Source organism: Rhineura floridana, chromosome 17, assembly GCF_030035675.1.
Source record: "Rhineura floridana isolate rRhiFlo1 chromosome 17, rRhiFlo1.hap2, whole genome shotgun sequence".
Taxonomy (NCBI): domain Eukaryota; kingdom Metazoa; phylum Chordata; class Lepidosauria; order Squamata; family Rhineuridae; genus Rhineura; species Rhineura floridana.
The window spans coordinates 6,042,880-6,061,745 of NC_084496.1; the positions used below are offsets into that span (position 1 = coordinate 6,042,880).

General features: G+C 43.5%; 1 protein-coding gene across 1 annotated transcript; it reads left to right on the forward strand.

The window, feature by feature from the left end:
- The first annotated feature begins 6,265 nt into the window (after positions 1–6,265).
- On the forward strand, positions 6,266–17,187 carry C17H16orf89 (chromosome 17 C16orf89 homolog). Its single transcript, XM_061600297.1, has 9 exons — positions 6,266–6,303; positions 6,501–6,631; positions 8,278–8,427; positions 9,066–9,213; positions 12,424–12,541; positions 13,954–14,089; positions 14,827–14,931; positions 15,868–15,927; positions 16,996–17,187. The coding sequence occupies exons 1-9, from the start codon at positions 6,266–6,268 to the stop codon at positions 17,064–17,066; spliced, it is 957 nt and encodes a 318-aa protein (XP_061456281.1). The 3' UTR covers positions 17,067–17,187.
- The last annotated feature ends 1,679 nt before the right edge of the window (positions 17,188–18,866 follow it).

Sequence of the window (18,866 nt, forward strand, 5' to 3'; positions counted from 1 at the left end):
GCCTCGAAGGGCGGGCTCGGCCCTTCCGTTATTTCCGTTTCCTTTCTCTGTGGAGGAATAGCTTTAAAGTGGCATGGAGAGGAGTCATCAAGGAAAGGGGCGGTGCTGTTTCTGATGGATGCATTTTATACTTAACATTATTATTTAACATCTATATAAACGCCCTAGTGACTAGCCTTGCTCCTATTTCATCGCATCCTCCAATACTCTCTCGAATTTCGAGACCTTGTTTATTATATGCAGATGATATAGTTCTGTTATTTCAGACCCCTATTGGTCTTAAAAGACTGATGGCAACTGTAACATCATTTTGTTTAGAAGAAGAACTAATAATTAACCTCCAAAAAACCAAAGTCCTAGTCTTTACAAAAAAAAAGATAAAACATATCTGGAGAATTGATAAGCGTCCTATTGATCAGGTTAAAACCATTAAATATCTTGGAATTATCTTTCAATCATCAGGCTCTCAACAGCAGCATATTACCTCCAGTCTGTTAAACGCTAGGCGTACAACAAAGACCCTATTATCCTTTTTCCATACTAAAGGGGGTCAACTTGTCTCCCCGGCCAGGAAAGTTTTTGTTGCTAAAATCATTCCCCAACTTTTATATAGTACTCAAATTAGCACTTTTATGAACTTTGCAAAGTTGGAAGCTATCCAAAATTCCTTTTTAAGATCTATATTAGGAGTGCCCACTTGTGTCCCTAACCATATTCTGAGATTAGAATGTGGACTCCAACCTATTGAATCATGTGTATGGAAGCTGAGAATACTACTATGGTTGAAACTGATTTTTAACCCCATTGGGCTGGCTCCACACGTTCTTTTAGATAATTATCACTCTCCTTGGGAAAAATTGATTCTTGATAAAATATCAAGTTTAGGTCTATCTCCATCCTATATTTTACAACTGGGCTTTGAATCTGCTCGTGAATTAGTTAAACAACGGTTTAGGGATATTGACTTCCAACATCACTTCTTGTTAGAAACCAAATACACAATCCCAAGTTTTGTACCTTAATGTCCTATCTTTCAACCTTGGAACTCCCTAATTACTGTAGAGCCTTTACGTTAATGAGACTAAATATCTTACCTTCTGCTGTCCTTTACGGCAGATATAATAAAATCCCATATTCTGAACGACTTTGTCCATGTGCCGAGGGAGAAGTAGAATCCAATGAGCATGTCCTTCTCCGCTGTTCCTATTATCGTGACCTAAGAAACCAACTAATTCTACCTATTTTATCACCTTTTCCAGGTAGAGCCCAATCATTTTACTTAGACTATCTATTAGGTGACTATTTACCGGAGGTGACCTTTGCAGTTGCTAAATATACTGCAGCTGCCATTCAATATAGGAAAACAATGAAGATCCACCTAGAGGCAAAATAAATTAATTATCAATAGATGTTCACGGTTTTTAACTTTTTTAACTATTTTATTGACAGGGCCTAATATCAGATTGTTGGTATTATCTGATTAATTTTATTTGTATAGTATTGTATTGTATTGTATAATGTTTGAGAGGTCTATCGACTGTAACAATAAATTCATTCATTCATTCATACTTAATGCAAATTACATTGTATGCAGATTTAACATATTAATGCATAATGTAAATGTTTTATGTTCAAATAAAATACTCTTCAGTACAAAATGTTCCAGTTGCAACAAACATAGTTTGAGAACTACAGGGGCAATCTGGGAATGCCATGAAAAGCCACATTAGAAGCAGCAGCAGCATGAAAAGATACTGTGTTGTCTTATGTTATGGGTGGGGGCCGTTCAACAACTCCAGCAAGAACCACCTGCCAAACTGACCCCCTTACCAGCACATCAGCTGCTAACTGGAGGGTTAAATCCTGGTGAGTTGACTGCTTCCCCTCAAGGAACTGATTCCTGCAACCCAACTGAGCAGGATTCTACCTCTGCTCATCAGATGGTTGTGAGGGGTTAAATCCTACTGCCTTGGCCCAACTAAGCAGGATTTAACCCCACTTATTAATTACTGATTAAATTTATATCATGGCCTTCCTCTCAAAGGATCCCAAGGCAACAAATGCACAAGCGATAAAACAAACATCTAAAAACAATTCTAATACAGTTGCAGACTGGGATAAGGTCTCCACTTAAAATGCTAGTTGAAAGAGGAAGGTCTTCAGTAGGCACCAAAAACATAACAGTCTAATAACGGAGAGTGAATTCCAAAGGGTAGGTGCCACACTAAAGACCAGATTCCTATATTGTTTAGCTCCTGAAAATATGGTATCTGCAATAGGCCCTCACCTGCAGAGCGCAGTGATCAACTGGGTATATAATGGGTGAGATGATCTTTTAGCTCCCTAAGGCAAGTGTGAGGAACCTTTGGCTATCCAGAGGTTGCTGATTTACAACTCCCATCATCCCTGGCTGTTGGTCATTTCTTGCTGGGGCTGTTGGAAGTTGTAGTTCAGCAACACCTGGGTAAACTTTAAAAACAAGCTCAATGATTACGCTACATCATATTCAGTATAGTGTTAGATGTTCATTAGTTGTTGAGCTTTGGTTTGTTATTTGTTGGTCTGTGAGGTCCGCGCCCTTAACAAACTACAGTTCCCAGGATTCTTTGAGGAAAGCCATGGCTGCTAAAGCGGCATAAGAGTGCTTTAAATGTATGGTTCTGCATGCAAAGTATGTGGTCTGCCACTAGGGTTGCAAGGTTCCTGGCCTGAGACTGATCCTGTATCTTTGGGAGAAGAGAAAGTCAGCCAAGTGCAGGTATTCTTGCAACACTGTAATAAGAAAAACTGGAATTTTTCTCATTACAGTGTTGCAAGAACACCTGCACTTGGCTGACTTTCTCTTCTCCTAAAGATACAGGATCAGTCTCAGGCCAGGAACCTGGCAACCCTATCTACCACTGAGCTATGGCCCCTGGTCTTCCGTGTCTTACTCACCCTCAACATGCTCTCCCACCAGCCCCCAACAATGTCCTTACCCCTCTTGCTTTCTCGATAAACTAAACTTAGAGATGTATACAGTCTGCTCAAACCCACAGCACAGTGAAGGGCTGTAGCTCAGGAGTAGTGCATCTGCTTTGTATGCAGAAGGTCCCAGTTTTAATCCACGGCATCTCCAGGCAAGGCTGTGAAAGACTCCCTGCCTGAAATCCTGGAGAGCCATTGCCAGTCAGTGTTGACAATACTGAACTAGATGCACCATTGATCTAACTCAGTATAAGGCAGTGTTCTGTGTTATTTATGCAATGCACCACTAGTCATGCACCTTGAGCAGTCATCAAAGGCAGCCCCACAGAGAGCACATTACTGTTGTCTAGCTTCCTGCTAGAGAGATGAGGGAAGAGATCCAGTTTTGGGTTGTGGTTAAACTATTGGCCTAGGATTAGGGGGTCCAAGATCCAAACCCCCACTGACCCATGAAGGTCGCTGGGCAACTGAGAAACTGACCCTTAGCCTAACCTACCTCACTGGATTGTTATAAAGATAAAATAGAAGAGTGCAGATAAGAACCATATTCACCACCCTGAATTCCTTGGAGGAAACACAGGGTAAAAAATCTAATTACTGCATGAATAAAGACCAACGGGACTCTGCTGATGGCAGAGAAGGCCTCTGCTAATTTTGTGATCACTGCCAATGTCCCGTGGTAAGATTGTTCTTCCCACCATTTAATTTGCTGTTTGTCGTCACCAAGTCTGGGCTGGGCGTGAGGATGAAATGACTTTGCTGCTGCAAAATCCTGGGAAATGCTGCCTGTTCCTGTTAGCCAGAAGTCAGACGCATGTTCATTGTTTTCTCTTAGAAAATGGCAGTTACTGTGCATGCTTTGATCGTGGCGGTAGCGATTGCTAACTGTGTGTGTATGTCTTAGCCCTTAACTCTTTAGAAGTGGTGCAGGTTATTTTATCTGGTTCCCCTTTACGTGGTGCATTATCTGCATCAAAAAATCACTGGTTTTCTGGAAGCCCAGTTTATTTTGTTAACCTTCCTGCTGGAAGGTTAACAAAATTAATTGATGACAGGCTGTGTGTGTGCTCAAAAATCTCATTTTTCTTGTTTTCTGGGTCAACAATGAGGCAATAGACCCAGGCGTTGGAGTTTCCCAAACCGTCCAATGCACTTGTGTGGTTAGCGCAAGAATTTCTATTTGTGCACCGGAGCTCCCCCCACTTCCTCTCCTCATGCGTGCTCTGCATCCTCCCCAGATCTACTCTGGAGGACTGGGGAAAACTCCAGAACAGAAGTGGGCAGGGATTTTAATGAATTAATTAACAGGATTTATATATACTGCTTACTCAAACAAAAGCTGATTACAGCAGACAATCTAAAACATTCATTAAAAATGCATTCATTAAAAAAAGCCAACATAAAAAAACACAAGGTTACCGTAAAAATTGTTATTTTAAAACAATGTTACTTGCTAAAATCACATGTTAAAATCACATGCACGTCGATCTCATCTAGGCTGGGATCTTGTTGGACCTGGATGCCCTGTTTTGGACTGAAGGTGTTCCTGTGATAAGATAAATGAAAAGGAGTCACATAATACCCGATAAATTGATGAGGGTCTTTCCAGTAGCTGGCCTGCAGTGTTTACTTGTTGTTATTATTTTCAGTTTATTTTGTACTAAATATATTTTGAGACTCTTGTATCCTGTGTTAACTTAAAAGCCGTATGTATATGTCTGTATGTACACACACACAATAAAATCACACGCTAAAATTACCTGTGAGGAAAGGCTTGCAGAAACAACAATAAAAAATTATCTTCTCCCAGGCATTTGCTTCAATATACTGTTGTTGTTTTTAAAAAAAATAGATGTGTGTGTGTGTGTGTTTGTTATTAACAAAACAGAGGTTTTGTTCTACCAAAACATTTCAGCTTCTGCCTTCATCAGCTACTAACATGCAAACGCTGTTGCCAAACGTTTCGGTAGAACAAGAAAAACCTCTTGTTTTGTTCATCACAATTACATGCATATATTTTTAGGTGATTAATGGAATCCTTATAGGGATCCAGAGCAAGCTTGGGTGAAGTTCTGTTTGTTGCTTTCAAAACTGTCTAATTATATCTATCTATCCATGGCGCAGAGAGGTAAGCAGCGGTAACGCAGCTGAAGCTCTGCTCACAGCCGGAGTTCGATTCCAATGGAAGGAGGAAGTCGAATCTCCGGTAAAAGGGGTCGAGGTCCACTCAGCCTTCCATCCATCCATGGTCGGTAAAATGAGTACCCGGCATATGCTGGGGGGTAAAGAAAGGCCAGGGAAGGAACTGGCAATCCCACCCCATATATACGGTCTGCCTAGTAAACGTTGCAAGATGTCACCCTAAGAGTCGGAAACGACTCGCACTACAAGTGCGGGGACACCTTTACCTTTTTTATATCTATCTATATCCATATCTATATCTATCTATCTATCTATCTATCTATCTATCTATCTATCTATCTATCTATCTATCTATCTATCTATGTATATCTATCTATCTATCTATCTATCTATCTATCTATCTATCTATCTATCTATCTATCTATCTATCTATCTATCTATCAATATGTATGTATGTATATATCTATATCTATCTATCTATCTATCTATCTATCTATCTATCTATCTATCTATCTATCTATCTATCTATCTATATATGTATATCTATAACTTAATTTTTATTAACTGTAAGTCGCTTTGAATGCACAAATCTGTATAGAAAAACGGCTAGCAAATTTAATAAATAAATAAGTTTTTAGCAGGCGCCAAAATCACTACAGCAAAAGCATCTGCCCGATATCAATGGGCAGCGAATTCCAAAGAATGAGTGCTGCTACCACATCATGTGCAAGAGGGCAGGATGACGGAGAACTGAAAGGATTTGTGAGCCTGTGGATCATTCACAATCTCCTAACCATGGTTACATCCTGACACAATGCACATCCAACTTCTAGATATCTGACCTTGCAAAGAAATCTCAACACCCCTCCTTGTTCTTCGTACACACCTGGCGAAACACAGCACCTTGTTATCTCTACTAGTATCAGAGCTTGTTGCCTTCTTAGTGTTTTCTTAAAGCCGCACGTTGCGCACATCCACCTATTTATCAGTCCCTACTAATATAGGGACCCCTTTCTTGCTGACCCACCATTGTTGCACCCTCCGTAATGCATGCTCCATTTTGAGCAACTCCTTCCACTTGTACACATTCCCAGGGTAAAAACCCGGCACGGAGTTGTTTCCTGTGCAATATCCAACAGAAGAAAGTGTATGCAAAATGATCCATCGGAAGAACAGCACCTGGACATCCAGCAGGTACTATGCAAATATTTCCAGAAGGTGTCCAGAGTGCTTTGACTCTGCCTTTGACAAGCATTTGCATAGGCCACCTCTTGCCCTAAAAGAGCAGTGCAGCCAGATTCCTCTCAGAAGCAAGTGACGTTCGTCAGCAGCAGAGTCTTCAAGCAAAGCATGCTGTTCCTAAGTTTCCAGCTGTTGATTTGCCTCTTTAGCCTGAGTTTATCCAGATGTGAGGACAGGAGGAATTCAGTCATCTCCGCACTGGAGAAAGCAGCTGTGTTTTTGGAAGATCAATATAAGGAAATCAACATCGATGCAGCAGTTGGATATTGTCTCATGCAAGGTACCAGATCCCAGCTGCTTTTGAGACACAGAGTGCAAATCCTGTGCATGTTTACTCAGGGACTAAGTCCTGTTGTGTTCAACAGGGCTCACTCCCCTGTTAAGTGTGTTTTAAGACTGCAGACTACTTCATCCTGTTATACAAGCTCACTCTTCTCTTGCTTTGTTAGCTTTACTCAGCAACTCTGGGTGTAACTTTATTAGAATTCTTTTAAACCTCTTTTGTAGTTTTTCAAACATCTTTCTTGTGGGCAGAGTTCTGCCCACTCCTCCAGGCCTTAAAACCCAAACTGCTTTTCCTTAAGGTGCTTCCAGACAAGGTTTTGTCGGTGTGTGAAATTGTGGTTAGCTGAAGGCACTTGGAAACATTCAGGGTGCGTCGAAACATTCCATGAAATGCAAAATCCAGTGTTCCAGTCTGGAAGTTAGTCCAAGTGATGTCGATCAAGGTCATTTCAATTTGGAATTTGCATGAAGGGCTTTAAAGGTAATCCTGATCACTTTCAAATGGGACCCCAAAAAGCAGATTGGGGCCCAGTGCAACAGCCTCAGCACCAGCGACTTTGCCACAGAAGGCCAAGGAACAGGTTGATCGACTGTCGGGGGATAGAAGCTTCAAAGAGTGGCTGCTTCCAGATAGGGACAGAAAGATCTGTAAATGTTATTTCTCTGTTTTTCCAGTCTTAAATACGGTTCTCTACATTTCTGTAACAATTTGCAATAAAAAAACAAAACCTCATGACACTTCTTCACCATTTTAGTGCAAATTGTTGTATGCAGTTTTTGCAAGCAATTTCTCCTAACGCATTTTTGTATGCTTTTTTCACTGATATATATTCATTTTTATGTGCACTTTCCCCCTCATGTATGCAATTTTCTAAACATTACTTGGTTGGAGAACTGCATTGCAAAATTCTGATAAGTGCTTAGGGTCTGGGAGCACCCTAAGAGATGGAGGTCTACCCTGCCACGTCTGCTGCCACGTCGCCACTAGCTATTTCCTTCTGAACTACTTCTTGCTCCTCCCAAACATCATGGCTTTTGCTTTCTGTTGATGTATCATAATTGTTTCATAGTTTCGAAAAAGAATGAATGCTCATTGGATAGCCAATGTCGTTGAGTCTCCCTGCAAACAAACCGGGATGAATGCTCAATAAACAGGTCATCTGGAAGTAAGGTTGGGAGAGAATTTGATCCAGTTGGCATTTGAAGCCGAATGTATCAAATTTGCACTTTCCAAAACGATATGAGACCTGAAACACAGCCATCCTTTGAAATCAGGGTGAATGCTCATTACATAGGTCATCTGGAAACACCCCAAAAAGTCTGATCTTTTGGTGAAGTGGGTTTTTTGTGCAAGACCTCCCAAGTCATGCTCAACCTGAATTTGCCTGTATGTGATTGAATGTCACCCATCCCAAATAATGGCAGCCTGGAAGCGCCACAAGATATGAAAATCTGCCCTGCCAAGTCTGTTGCCATGTCGCCGCTAGCTGTTTCTTTCTCTTCTGGTTCTTACCCCTCCCAAACTTCATGGCTTTTGCTTTTTGTTGATGTATCATTAATCGTTTTACCCGCCGACACCTCTCCATCCTTTAGAGGCAGGATTTACAATAAACATCCCCTTTCTCTTCTACAAATATCCAGCTTATCTGAGCGCAACGTTGGATAAATGGGCCTCGGAGCCTGGACTGGATTCAGAGCGGAAGCGAGTGGCACTTTTGGATGAGAAGGTGTTGCCTTTGATTGAAAAAGCAAAGCAAGCTCTAAATCAGAAGGACCCGGCTTATTCCGGAGGTAGGAAGAAACCTCAATGCAGGGGAATAAGGGGCTGTAGCTAGAGAAGGTGGCGGGCCAGCAGGCATCCCACTTTAGGGTGAAGAAGTTCTCAAAATATCTCTCGTCCCCCATGTTCCAAAGTGATTTATCTTATCACTGGGGTAGCTAACCTCAGGCCACAGGGGCCAAATGTGGCCCTCCAAGCCTCTCTATCTGACCCTCGGGTCTCTCTGCAGACCACACCCCTTCTTCCCAGGCCACACCCCTCACTGGCCCCGCTTCACACCCCCAAATATTTTCGCCAGACTGGAATGCATCCTCGAACTCTGATAATGCTTCTTGTTTGTCTGGGCAGTAGATAGAGAGGGGTGTGAGAATGTGCGTACAAGCTAGCCTACTATACAAAGGTCAGATTCATGTCCATTGCTCTGCCCACTTTTCTTTATGGCCAAACCCACCACTGGCATACGGCCCTCATAAGGTTGCCAAGAAAAGAATGTGGCCCTTGGGCTGAAAAAGTTTCCCCACCTCCGCCTTGTCGGGCTGTAGGAAGGTGGCTTGTTCTGCATCAGAAGACTGGTCCGTCAGTATCGTCAGCAAATCTTCAACCACTGCAAATGAATTACAAACTAATTTCTTCCTGTCCAATTTTTCAGCATTTTTTCCAAGTTTGAGCCCAGGGTTTTGGAAGGTTCCTCATCAGTGGACTCAGACTGTTCCTTCCTTTCCTTTCTCCCCAACGAATGGCTCATGCCTTGACTTGAAAACAAGTGATTCTTGCATATCATTTCTGCTAGGAACACGGTAGGAATTTTGCTTACCTCTCCCTCGTACCTAGGGTATATTCAGACGTGGGGTTGATTGTGTTCCTTTTCCTGATTACAGCGCTCCTGTTTCCTGTCCCTGTTTCTGACATTCCTTGTACACTGTATGACCTGTTGCACTGTGGAACTGTGGCTTTTTGATCAATATATAATGCCACGTCGTGCTAAATTTCATTCACAACAGTGGGCATGGCTGTGGTGTGATACAACAGCGGATGTCATTGGGCATTGCACCAGACCTCACCCTTTATGTGCATGTGTACTTCTGTTACCCCATGATTCACTGCACGATATGCCAAAATACTGCCCAAAATTTCATTACGTGAGCAATAGAGACGTCATCTGGGAAAACCATGGGAAACTTCCAATGCAAAACATCCATATTCCAGGTCTTCAGGGTTGCAAACTGATTTTTTTTCTGGAAACAACACGGAAATGAGTACTAAACGTCTACTACATTGCGCTAAATTAGTTGCCTTACCCCGTATGTGCTCACTCTAGCATTTCAAATTGTGGAACAGGCACTGTTATAAGTGCCCCATAATATCCATTCTGTGCTTGCTCTTTTAGTGTGGGAGCACCAACTCTTCAGAACTCCCTGCCTATTGACATCAGGCAGGTGCCTTCACTGTGTTCCTTTCGGTGCCTGCTTAAAACTTTTTTTTTAGGCAAGCCTGTCCAGATGCATAGTTGCTGATGTGTTTTTTTACAATTTTTTTTGTCCAATTGCTGTTTTTAATTTGTTTTTTAAAAACTGATTTTAACTGTTTTATCCATAATTTTAATGTCTTTTGTAAAGCGCTTAAAGTTTTTTATAATCAAGCGATATATAAAATTTAATAATTAAAATAAAAAGAGACTCTGCTAGATTTACAGAAGTGGATTTTACGTCATGTGAAAGATCATATAAAACACAAAAATTAACAGGTAAGGAAATACCAGGAAGACAGAATAAAGTGATGTCTGAATGCAGCCCTAAGGTAACATTGTCCCTCCAGTGTTTGTGGGGGTGGGGCATGGGAACACTGCCCACTTCTCCAGAGCGCCGCTGCCCACTCACATATCCTCTCCTTGTGGGCCCAATCCACTGACTTCTCAGAGAGAAGTGGAACAGGTTTCTCCACCTCGTAACTCTTATAATTCCTTGGATGGTCAGAGAAAGCAGGTGAAGAGGCAGCAGTCAAAAAGACAGAAGAGGTGACAGAGGCTCCAGAGGGTAGCAATGGGCCCTTGGCAAAGAAATGGGCCTTGGTAGATGCCCTACAATGCCTACTGCTGGTGCCGGTCTATCTGTCAGGGGTCTTCCCCAGCCTTGCTACCTACTTAAAAAAAATGTGATGTCAGGAATTGAACTTGGGAGTTTCTGCACGCAAAGTGTGTGTTCTGCTAATCAGCTATGGATGCTCCTCAATTGTCCCTCTGTATGCTAAGAGGCACTCTTGCCCATGGCATCAGTGCCTATCCCATGTTTCATGAGCATAGCAGATTTGGGCAGTTCTTCAAAAACTGGCACAGTTTGTTTGATGTGACATGATGACAGGGTGAAAAGGATAGTACTAGGGAGGAAGGGACAGGTGTGGGGAACCTTTGGCCATCTAGGTGTTGCTCAGCTCCAACTGTCATCTCTCCTAGCTCCCGCCCCAAGCATGGTGACAGAAGCTCTCACTTATAAGTAAGGAAGTGATCTTTATTAAAGCAGAGTAGAGAGGAAATGATCTGTCAATTTCGGCTCTCTCCACTTCTAATTTTTCTAATGTTAAATTCGGTTCCCCGCATTCCTGCAACAAGCTGCAATTTTTTTTAAAAAATCCTCATGAAAACTCTCAAGCATTTTCGTACAAATTTCTCCTAAAAAAATAAAATTTTATATGCAGTTTTGACTAGGGTACACATTTTTTTGCAAGCAATTTATCTCAATATAATGCATTTTTGTGTGTTATTTTCACAAATATATTCATTTTGTGCACATTTCCCCCATTACGAGCATTTTTATAAAACATTGTTTGATTGGATAAATGCAATGCAAAATTCGGGGAAGTGCAGATTTTGTGTTTTGGTTCTCATATTAATTCAGAAAGAGTAAATTGGACAGATTCAACCTGAAATGCAAACTTAACCGAATTCCTTACCCATCCCTGAAGCAGAGCATCGGTACAGACTCAACAGAAGTGAAGAGCTAATCCAGACTCCCAGAGCTCTTCCAAAGCAAAGGGTGTGGGATGAGCCCAGTGTAGGAGCCAGGGCTAAGATTCACCAGTCCAAGATCAGTGACAAGAGGTTCAAGGCAGCACAGGGGCAGAGATGTGGTGCAAACAAGTTTCCATGCCCACCTGCCAAGCTTTAAAGCCAAGGTGGGGCATTTACCCCTACTCTCGAGAATCCCTATTCCTGCGAGAATGTCTAGTCTGCAGGCAGACTCTACTTCTAGGTGGGCCTGTCTCTTTCCTTCTCTAGAAGTGTCACCTCATCCTGGGAGACAACACTGGACCTGCCTCCTTCCTCCAAATCCTGCTCAGCTACCCCAGGCTGCAGGTCAGAGCCCTCCGCAGACTTGGACAATTCTCGCTATCCCCTGCAAGAGGGGATCTAGGAGCTGGGATTCCTGTCTCATCACTGGAGCCAGATGAGCATGAGGGAAGGGCTTCCATCAGCCAGGCTGAGCTCCACTATTCCAGCCTCCACCTCCCATTCCTCCTTGCCTCCCTCCTCTTCTTCCCGCAGAGTCTAACATCCCAACGGCGCAGAGAGAATCATGATGCCATCCCTCCTGCCCGTTGGCCGCGCTTGCTGGGGCTGATAGGAGTTGTAATTCAGCAACATGTATGAATGGTTTTAATAGTGTAAATAGTTTAATTCTATTTAATCTAGACTTTTGTATGTTTTTAATTATATGTGTTCTTTTATTTGGAAGCCGCCGTGAGTTCCACTTTTGGGAAAAGGGCGGGGTAAAAATAAGGGGAAAAAAATAAATAAAACATCTGGAGGGCCAAAGGTTTCTCACACCTGATGTGCACAGTGGGTGATGCTACTTTTGGGCATTGCAATGCCACAAATGTCTTTTGGCTTCACACCATGATATCAGTGCTTCAGCAACCCTTTGCAGCCCAGGTAGCCAGAAGCACGGTTTGTCTGCGATGCAGCTCAGCTATCTCCTGTCCTTGCAATTGTCTGGTGTCGTCCTTTTCCACAGGGGGAAAAGAGGCAAGTCTTGCCTTGTTCCAGATGGCTGCAGAAGCATCATGACGAAAGCTCACTGCTCCGGTTACAGCCTCTCTCATCAACTGTTCTACTTCCTGTTTGCAGAGATGGTAAGGAGTTGATCATGTGCTTTGCTAAGAAGGTAGGGTCATGAATTGGGGGAGAGGGAGGGAGGGAATGGGATTATGCTCAGAATATGGCCTTTAATTGAGGACCTTGGGCAAAAAGTGTCATGTGTAGGAACGTGTACGCATGAATTCTAAGGCATCTTGCGTATAAAAGTGTGTGCGTTACCAGATTGTTCAGATATTCATAGAATAGGCTATATTATCTGTATGTGACATATTTATAACATTCGTTGTCAATCTACTATATATTTTGGAAAGTTGTTTGTTCATATCTGGGTACCTCTTCAGCTATCGTAACCAAATTCCTGAGTTCAAGGAGCAGGTTATGTTTGGATACAGTTGGGCGCCATTTTGAATCAAGATGGTGGAGTGAATCTTTCAAACCTGCCCTAATTTTAACCATTGGTTTCAAAACTGCCCTGATGTTTGCCCCCTCCCTGTTGTAATTATCCATAGAAAATAGCTCCCATTGGGGACAATTTCCATTGGGATCATGGCTGGGACATGAATGGTTAACCTTCCCCTTCCTTTGCACTGTGATCCTGACAGAATTTGGGCAGAGGGGGCCACCACTCATAGGATTTTTTAAAATAAAACCCCCTGACTTAACCTGTAGTTTGACTCCATCTGCCACCTTGTGGGATTGCATATTTGATGTCTACCAAAAGAATCACACAATGTCAACAAGCTGAAAGTACTCTTATTTTGAATGTTTAAGGTTATGTTTCAAAATTTGCCACTCAGAAAATGGCCCGGCAGAAACTGGAATATTTGATGAGTTTGACTCTTTGGGTGGTATCCAGTGTTAATCCTACTCAGAATAGATTGACTAAAGTTAATGAACATGGCTAACTTAGGTTTATTAATATCAATGGATCTACTCTCAATAGGGTTTAGTTGTATACAACCCTTTGTGAATATTTATTGCAGTTCTGTCTAGGTAGTTTGATGACGATCTCTAGACAAACCACACTGAGTTTTATCTGAGTATCTTATCTGAACTTTATCCAAATTTTACCTGAACTAGAAGTCAGACAGGCACCTTCTCTGCTGAGTTTCAGGCACATGGTTAAAACCATTTTATTTCAGGAGGCCTTTGCATCATGAATGCTTCTCTGATGTCTTCAACATTTCTGATGTTTTTCGCTTACATTTTCAAGCTTATGGTTTCAATTTGGTATATAGTACATTGAAATATTTTTACCACTGCAAGCCGCTTTAAGACCTAGATGTTGACAAACATGATGTAATTGTTCAATAAATAAATATCTGATTATCTGAATATTTTCATTCTTCATGAGCCCTTTCTTGACAAACAAAACTGTGCCATAAATAAATAAATATGACAATAGTCTTCTTCTTTTTCACCCCTTCTCAACTGTTTCTACTTTTAGAAAGGGTGCTCAGATCCTCTGTTCCACAATGCCCAGTATTATAAGAGTGCATTTTGTCATTTGATGATGCAAAGCAATCTCAACATCAAAAAGCGGGCACTCTTCCATGACTTTGGAGATCTCTTTACGGAAAACAGTAAGTGATCTGTTCTCAAAGATGCAATAATTTGGTTCCCTTTTCCAATTCTTTAAGCAACAGCTGTCTTTTGATTTTTTTTTTGTTGCAACTGTTGCTAGCAACACCATGGGCCCTCTCCAGACTGGAGTTTTGTTTTGTTTTTGTGATGATGATTTGCATGTGTACTCTGCAACATGTTCTTGACACAATAAAAGTGCATCAGTGGTAGATTTATACCGGACTGTCCCACGCATCATTCTGCTTTATTAGTCGATCTGCAATGTGTCCCCAACGTTACCACGTTGTTGCCGTCTGGGGGGCTCAAGTGCAACCAAAGCAGAACAAGATTAACCAGAACATTTGTGGTATTAAAAGTTACAGGATTTTAGCAGAATTATGGGACATTCATCAACTGGAAACAAAGCAGGAAATATCCATCCCTAAACTTTTGCAGGCACAAACAGTATTGAAAGTGGGATCACATAGGACCATCCCAATAGCATCACCAGCCCAAATCACCATGAATGCACAACAAAAGGATCTAGAGGGGCTCCATGCCCTAGTAGATGGCCTGAAGGCATACAAGGCCTCCACCTTGTTGAAGCTAAGCCAGTCGAGGTCTGGTCACTGCCTGAATGGGTGACCACCTAGGACCCACAGATGCAGCATACTGGGTTCCATGATGGAAGAAAGGTGGGATATAAATGTTGGAAAATAAATGCAATTCAACATGTTTTCATTCTCCCCCCCCCCAGTATTGTTTTGTGGCATGGCTGGATTCTCTGATTTCTATAAGCCACAGTGGCTGGACCTCATTCTCAACTGGCAGAAACAGGATAAAGGATGTTTCTGGATGTATGGTGAGTAGACGCTCCTGTCTGATTCATTTAGCGGTGGAGTGGCCAATTACGACGTTTGTGTAAAAAAAAAAATCTATGGAGAAAATGGAAGCTAAAACTTGAGTGGAGTTACTAAGAATGAAATAGGAACAGGATAAGGATAGGGTCACTGGCCCCTAACCCTGATGGCTACATTCTCCCTCCGCCGTCGAAGGCAGTGTGCTTCTGAATACCAGCTGCTGGAGACCGCAGGAGGGGAGAGTGCTCTTGCGCTCAGGTCTTACTTGTGGGCTTCCCGAAGGGATCTAGTTGGCCACTGTGAGAACAGGATGCTGTTTCCATGGGAAATAGCTCTGTGTGTGATAGCGTGTGTTAGGGCACTGCGAATGTGGGTGAGCCTGGCTTTGTCCAATTTGGGGGCTGGTCTCACCCACTGCTGGAATGGCACTCCCAACAACTTTCCACTGGGTAATGCCACCTTCAGCCCAGGAAAGGTTCCCCACCCTTGTCCTACTTCAGGGGCACCGGCCCAACACCCATGGGTGCCAGCGTGCTCGCCAGGGCATGTGGCCCTTGGGATGTCACCCAGAAGGGAATGTGGTCCTTTGGGTGAAGGTGGTTTCTGATCCCTGAGATATAGCCTACATTTGCAGGAATGGGCAATAATTTATCATTCTAGGAGTGTAATCCTAAGCACGTTTAGTAAGGAGCAAGGCTGCAGCCCTCTATTCACTCAACCTGGGAGTGCTCTGCATTGAGGGGAATGGGACTTGCTTCTGAGTAGATGTATCTATGACTGCTCTGTAAAGCCCCATTAAGCTCAGTGGGACCTACTTCTGAGTAACATGCCTAGGGTTGCACTGTGGACCTTGTAAGCTTATGCCTGAGTGAGGACCCTCACGCTACAGGCACATCTTGTGCTTTCCAAGCAAATAACTCTTCCTTTCTGGTGTTTAGAATCTTCTATGACGACCAAAGAATCGCAAAGAGTCAAGAGATCAGAGAAGATCCTTCCAGGTAAATAAAGCTCATGCCAACTGGTGTGTGTGTGTGAGACAACAGTTCCCCAAGCCATATCACAGCCTTAACACAATGGGCGGTCCATCCTGCCAATTCACACTCAGAGCCGTAAATGGAAATGGACTGCCTTCACGTCGATCCCAGGTTTTCATGGTAAGCGGTACTCAGAGGGAGTTTACCATTGCCTTCCTCTGAGGCTGAGAGGCAGCGACTGGCCCAAGATCACCTAGTGAGCTTTATGGCTGTGTGGGGATTCGAACCCTCGTCTCCCAGGTTGCAGTCCTACACCTTAACCGCTACACCACACTCAGAACCATAGGCCCACTGAAATCAATGGAGTTAAGTTTCTTGTGTCTGTTGATGACAATGGGTTCACTGCTCTGAGTATAACTAACGCTGCGTATCTTAAAGATTGCCCATATTTTGAGAGCGTTGTCTATATTAAGCTCTCTGCTGGAGGAGGTTTATCCACAGATGAGATGCTCAGTAGAAGACCATCTGCTTTGCACACAGAAGGTCCCAGGCTCAACCCCGGCATCTCCAGGTAGGGCTGGGAGAGGTTCCTTGTCTGGAACCCAGGAGAGCCACTGCCGGTCAGTGCTGACGGTACTGAGCTAGAATCAGCCTCTCCCAACTTCTGGGTCCCCAGATGTTGCTGGGTTACAACTCCCATCATTCCTGACCATGGGTCATGCTGGCTGGGGCTGATGGGGTTGGAGTCCCAACAACATCTGGAAGCCAAAAGTTGGGAAAGGCGGCGCTAGATGGTCTGACTCGGGATAAGGGAGCTTCCCAAGTTTCTATATGTTCCTCATCTCTGCACCCCTGCTGTAACTAAAATAATTACCTGTCACTGGTATAAACACAGATTCTTCCCTTGTTCAGTCTTCCTGACATCATTGTTCCATTCCGTCATTGCTTTCCCCCTCCGTCCCCACAGATTATAGATCGTAGGCTCCTCGGGGCAGGAACCTATCCTCCCGAAAGAGCTGAGCACATTGCTGCAACTATATAAATCCAAGTCCTCTCTTCCCTTGGATATCCAATTGCTTCTTTTCCCTGCAGGTGAATGTTCTGCTCATAACACCGCCGTGGCTGTAGGGGCGATTGGAGGATTCCTCTACTATGGCTTCTGATGAGCTCGTGTCTATTTGCTCTTGCACCGCTGAGCTTCACTCTCTTGCTTTCGTTTTTTGCCCCATCTTCCTTACAGTGAAAGCACTGTGATGCCACTTTAACCCGTCTTGGCTTCCCCCAAAGGATCCTGGGAGCTGTCGTTTGTTAAGGGTGCTGAGATTTGTTAGAAGCAGCAGAGGCTGGTGGCGCCATGTCAGTGGGGCTGTGGTATCCACTCGGAGGTTTTCCAGGAGCTGTCCAAGGTGGCGAGATCTATTCAGTTTCAGAATCTTGGACAGCTCCTGGAAAACCTCTGAGTGGCTCCCACTGACATGGAGCTGCCAGCCTCCACTGATTTAGTAGACCCTTATTCCTACCACAGAGCTACAATTCCCACCGTGGTTTAATCATCAATCCTTCCTCCCAGGAAGCTCTGGGAAGTGCAGCTCTGGGAGGGGAATTGGGGGGGGCTCTAAAACTCTCAGCACCCTTAAGAAACTACAGTTCCCAGGATGCTTTGGGGAAGCTATGATGGTTAAAATGGTATTAACAGAGCTTTCAATGTAAGGTGCAGAGCCACGCAGCTCTTCTTTCTAGGTACATTTCGAGTACTCAGCAATGTAATTACAGAGACGTCATTGGAACCTCAGCATCCCTGTCAGCCAGGGCTCTAGCAAAGTCATGAAGGGGATGAGCCTCACCAACTTCTTGAAGCGCCTGCCTAGCAGAGGGGTGGGGAGAACCGTTTTCAACCCGGGGGGCCACATTCCTGGGTAAGCAACCTTCTGAGGGCCGCATGCAAGTTTGTGTGGCAGGGCCAGAGGCGAAAAGTGGGCAGAGTAACAGATGCCATTTTTTTTACCTCTGTTAAAGTGGCTTACATTCCCAGCCACACAAAAAAAAAGTCAGCGGTGTCTACACAAACACACAGAAACACACACACATCTCCATCCTCCATCCAGCCAAACAAGAGGCATGATCACAGTTCAAATGCACATTCCAGGCAGGCCAAAACAATCATGGAGAATACAGAACAAGGCTGTGTAAGAGGTGTCTCCTGGGGAGAGAGGGCGTGGCCTAGATAGCATCCCAGGGGCCGGATAGGTCTGGAGAGCCACGTTTATGCTCCACACTTGTCTCTCCTAAATCTGTCTTCAGTCAACTTTTCAACCAGCTACTTGTGCTGTCTCATGAGGGATACCAAATTTGTTCAGTCAGAACCTACCAAATGATTGCCACTTCCATCTGAATGCTGCCCCATGTACCTCTTCTATCTATCTTTCCAATAAACTGCATATTCGAGTACCCTGCGCTCTGACTCATTCCCTCTCTACCCGGATGTCCTATATCCTGCTGTGGTTGGCTGTGATTGGTTAAAGACTCCAACAACTGTCATTTGAGCATAAGTGCATCTTGGAACACACGTGCAGACACGGACGTGTGGTAACATCCTAACACAACATTTCTTAACAGCAGCAAAAGCCTGAAAGCCTTTCATTTGCTTTTCCTGCAAATTTCTAGACTTCACTGATGCGAAACAAAAGCCAAGCCAAGGATCGCATGCGTGACGTTTTTGCTAGCTGTTTAGAACCCAGGGGGCAACTGCATGGTTAGAAGACATTGAGTTGCTATTCTTGACTTTTAAAAAATAAAATAAAGCAAAGCCTCCTGTGTATGTAGTTATTTGGAGTTTTTAGCTAACCGTAACCCAGAGGGATGGTTTTGAGTTTGAAATGCACTGGAGACTTGCAAATCAGTCTCAGATGTATCTTAATAGGAAATCCTTCACAAATTGTTGTGCGCAAAGGCAGGAGATACTA

Coding starts and splice junctions, on each gene's coding strand:
- C17H16orf89 (XM_061600297.1), top strand. CDS start 6,266: ATGATCCATCGGAAGAACAGCACCTGGACATCCAGCAG. Junction 14,090..14,826: donor AGATCTCTTTACGGAAAACA/GTAAGTGATCTG, acceptor CCCCCCCCCCAG/TATTGTTTTGTGGCATGGCT. Junction 15,928..16,995: donor ATCAGAGAAGATCCTTCCAG/GTAAATAAAGCT, acceptor TTTTCCCTGCAG/GTGAATGTTCTGCTCATAAC.